Genomic DNA, 4,688 nt, shown 5'->3' on the forward strand with positions numbered 1-4,688 from the left:
TTAAAACCTTCCGATATAATAAATAAAAAAAGCTGGGTGTGAACTGAAAAAAGTTAATTTCGCTCAACTAGTGCAAGTTGGAAGACCTCATATGCAGTTTAGATAGATATAAATGGGAGCGATTTGGTAGACCCAAATAATCTGTTCTGAATTTTGAAATCTAATCATGTTCCGAAATCTATCTGTATTCCTCGTGTGTGCTTTCGCAGTGAGTTTTGTGATAGTTGAATAAATTTCACTTTCTAGTTCCCAATAACAAAGGCACCTTTGATTTTAAGGTACAATGTTTGGCTGACCCGGACTGTTCCCAACGGCCCAAAAAGGAAGTGAGAACATTTTAAAGTAAATTCCCATTTTCCTAGTTATCTGACTTTCTTTTTATTTAAAAGGATTTGATGAATTGTTGTGCGAAACCACCTGCATATGAGGACATTGTGAGAAAGTGTAGCGATAAATTTCCCTTTCAGCAAGGCCAGCCGAACTTCGTGAGTATTCTAAGAATATACAGGGTGGTCCAAAAGTCTTTTCATACTTTTGAAAAAGTTGTGTTCTGTTCTCGTGGACTGTCGAAAAATGCCCTGCTAACACCATAGCATGTATGAAAACGGTGAAAATGAAACGGGACCCTGTTGATGTATGTCGGTACTATGTAAGTTATCGGTCGCGGTTGATACATGCCCTCTATGAAGACTACCGTGTTGTAAGCTCACCAAAAATCAGTTGAGAGACCATCCTATAATATATTCTCTTCGAGTATCCTGTGGTCCGACGAGGCTCAGTTTAAGGTATCGGGATACGGTAATTGTCATCACTCCCTGTATTGGGACTTCACAAATCTGCACCTCACGTTGGAACAGCAGCTAAACCAGACTATGTGGGGTGGAATTTCGGAAGCAGGCGTTTACGATCCTTATTTCTTTGATGGCAATGTCAACGCTCACAGCTACCTGGAGATGCTGCAAGATTACTTCCTCCCAGGAATGCAGAAGCTTCTCAATTTTGGTAACCCGTAGTTCCAGCAAGACGGTACACCACCGCTTTATGCGGTCATGGTCCGTGGCTACCTAGATGACGTATTCTAGGGACGTATTATCGGTCGTCGTGGGGCAATTGAATGGCCTCCCCGTTCCCCTGACTTGACCCCCATGGATTTCTATTCGTAGACCACGCAATTTGTTAAGAGTTGGAGGGGTACATTTATGGCGCTTTTTTGGACATCGGAAACGCGTTCTGGAGGAGTGCATTCAGCATCTCGATGGCTGCATCAACTGCGACGGTGCGCAATTCGAACACTTATAATAGACCCTCAGCAACGTTTCGCTTTCGCTTTTCCTCAATATACCGATCATTCAGTTGTTTTCCACATTTGATTTTGGGGGCGAAGGGATTTTTGGACCATTTGCAAAGACTTTTTGACGGCTCTGTGTATATTTTATTTATCATGTTATTTCTCTAGTGCGTTGATGAATGCATCTTCAATGAAACAGGAGTAACTGTAAACGGTGTGGTTCAGAAGGATAAACTTTCTGAAAAAATAGGAGAATTGTATAAAGACATACCTGATTTCCTCCCAGGAGTCGCGAAGGCAATTGAAAAATGTGACGAATTTGGTAGGTAGTTTTCTTCATTTTCTCTTCTTTTTCAAGTAGAAGAAAACTTACAATAAAAAAATTTTACAGTTCGTGCTAAACTGGTTGAAATAATGGAGCATAAATCTGCAGGCGCGGATAAATGTAATCCTGTAGCTTCAATGTATGAATCCTGCTTTTTTGTCGACGAAATGATTAGTTGCCCAGCATCGGATTGGCAAAATACTGACAATTGCAATCGTGCTAAGGAATTTATGAAGTCTTGCCCAATGCCTTATAACCATTGAATTGAAACTTGTTAAGGAATACACTTTTGGCAAATATGTTTTGCAAAACATGTCATTTGTGAGTTAAATTTGTTCGCATATAGATAGCTATGGCTATAACTGGCCTGAAAAATTTGAAATGAAAGAAAAAATGCTAAATACTTTCATTACCGAAAATAAACATTCATGACCATTCTCCGTCACATTATTCACATAGCATGCTGGTCCCAATCTCAGATAAACAAGTAGACTTCGAGACGACGTACTTTGTACTATCTTCAGTAAAGCAAAAATAAAATGCTAAGATCAGCGAAACAGGTAAGTAGAGTATTCTGGGAGCTATTCTAATATATTAAACTCTAACTGATATCCCGAGGTGACAGGACCCATGACAGGCCGACCAAAAAAATGTACCCAATCTCGTTAAAAACAAAATGATCGTGGACGCAGCAGAATGGCCCCGGTCCAATCGAGAAATAGGCAAGGGTTCTTGACTCACAGATGGTGCTCTATAAGAAACCCTATGGTCTGCTCCCAAAAGCTACGACATAGAACGGTGTAGGCATTGCCATCTCTAATGGTTTCCGTGATTGCATTAAGGAAGTCGAACGAATTGATGTTCGGCTGATATCAGCTGATCGCATGATTTACTACTTCATCGCACAAAGGCAGGTTGACCTGATGTCGAGAAAGATGTCTTCCGGGAACTTCTCGATACAAAGACCTGTAACGTGTTTGCTGATAGTTATCATAGACGTCATTATAGACGATATTAATGGTGATTTGGGGAAAAAGCACAGGACAATAGGTGCGTTGAGGAAAACGGTTTGGAGCGCACAATGAGGGTGACGATCATATAGTCGATTTCGCGGACTTTGTACTTATGAATGACTTTGTACTTATGAATACATGGTTCACCAAAGCATTGTCTCATCATCCTACATTTTCTAGTGGGAGTCATCATCATCAACGGCGCAACAACCGGTATCCGGTCTAGGCCTGCCTTAATAAGAAACTCCAGACATCCCGGTTTTGCGCCGAGGTCCACCAATTCGATATCCCTAAAAGCTGTCTGGCGTCCTGGCCTACGCCATCACTCCATCTTAGGCAGCGTCTGCCTCGTCTTCTTTTTCTACCATAGATATTGCCCTTATAGACTTTCCGCGTGGGATCATCCTCATCCATACGGATTAAGTGACTCGCCCACCATAACCTATTGAGCCGGATTTTATCCATAACCAGACGGTCATGGTATCGCTCATAGATTTCGTCATTGTGTAGGCTACGGAACCGTCCATCCTCATGTAATAATAATAATAATCGTTGGCACAACAATCCATGTTGGATCAGGGCCTTGAAGTGTGTTAGAGCACTTCATTCAAGACCGTAACGGTACACTAGGAGGCAATGTGGTCAGCATTGCGCTCGCCCGAGATTATTACCCTGATTTGACTCAGGTACTCATTCACAGCTGAGTCGACTGGTATCCGACGTCAAATCACGATACAAATTCCACTGCCACCAGTGAGATTTGAACCGCGACCTTCCGTACGATAGCCTTGCGCTCTAACCACTCAGCTATCCGGACACTCATCCTCATGTAGGGGGCCAAAAATTCTTCGGAGGATTCTTCTCTCGAACGCGGCCAAGAGTTCGCAATTTGTGGGAATAGTAAAACTCAAATCGACTATATCCTCATAAGACGCCTATGAGACTATTGCACCTCAACAGCGACCGTTGATTGCCATCTTGCGAGTCAAGTCACTGATAAAACTAAAAATGGTGTTGGGTGTCGTGAAAAAAAAGAAGGAATGATCCTATTTAGGAGACTACCAACCATAACGAATGTAGAAGGATCGTGGAAGCAAATTAAAAACACGATTCATCAAGTGGCCTATGCAACACTCGGGGTCGCCAAGCTCATCACCCGAGATACTTGACTTTGGAACAACCATGCTAAAACCAACGTCTATGAAAAAAAAAACGCTTCTACAACAAGTTTCTCAATGATAAAACGCTGGCCAACATGAATGCCAATCGGGAAGCAAAGGAAGCGATTGCTGTTACCCGAGCAGTCAATTATAAAGATCTTTATGGCAAGATAATCTGTATTGACTTCCCAAAAGTCGACACCAATGCACCAATATTTCCAATACTTTTATTGTGTTAATGACAAGGCCGACACTTTCCTTATCGAGGTGAGTCGCGAGGAACAGATGGTGGAAACTAATTAATCCTCCACTGCAACAAGAAATACCGATATTTAGATTAATTCGTCCTGTCAGTGTCAATGAATTCTGGGAAGCCTACAAAAAATGAAATCGGGGAAAGCCACAGGACCTGACGACATGGCATTTGAGTGGTAAAAAGCTACGAACTAGGACCCAACACGGTGGCTCAATAAGTTCTTTAATCGGGTTATTGAGAAGGATAGAACATTATCTGACTGGGAAGAAAGCACCACAATTCCAGTATGGGAAAAGAAAGATGGCCCAACAAAATGTTCAAATTATGGTCCAATCCGGATGTTTTTCCATACTATGTAAATTTCTCAACAAAATTATTTAAGACGTCGTAAAAATAACCGAGAACCAAGCCGGGTTTGTCAAGAATTGCGGAACTATTGACGCAATACATGCTGTGCCGTTATTCAGGAGGAATTCCGATAGAAAGCATCGACCTCTCTACATTGCATTTTTAGATCTGGAGAAGGCATTTGACGATGTGCCCCAGAAGCTCATCTGGTATGCTCTGCGACAATACCTAGTGCCAGAGGAACTTGTGCGCTGGGCTAAATTGCTCAACCGTGATCCGAAAAGCAAAGTTCGAAGTG

General features: G+C 42.1%; 1 protein-coding gene across 1 annotated transcript; it reads left to right on the plus strand.

Annotated features, from left to right (window-relative positions):
• On the plus strand, positions 1-2,002 carry LOC119646346. Its single transcript, XM_038046781.1, has 5 exons — positions 1-208; positions 279-326; positions 390-485; positions 1,457-1,610; positions 1,680-2,002. Exons 1-5 carry the CDS (start codon positions 167-169, stop codon positions 1,874-1,876), a joined length of 537 nt encoding a protein of 178 aa, XP_037902709.1. The 5' UTR covers positions 1-166; the 3' UTR covers positions 1,877-2,002.
• The last annotated feature ends 2,686 nt before the right edge of the window (positions 2,003-4,688 follow it).

This window comes from Hermetia illucens, chromosome 1 (assembly GCF_905115235.1).
Source record: "Hermetia illucens chromosome 1, iHerIll2.2.curated.20191125, whole genome shotgun sequence".
Lineage (NCBI taxonomy): Eukaryota > Metazoa > Arthropoda > Insecta > Diptera > Stratiomyidae > Hermetia > Hermetia illucens.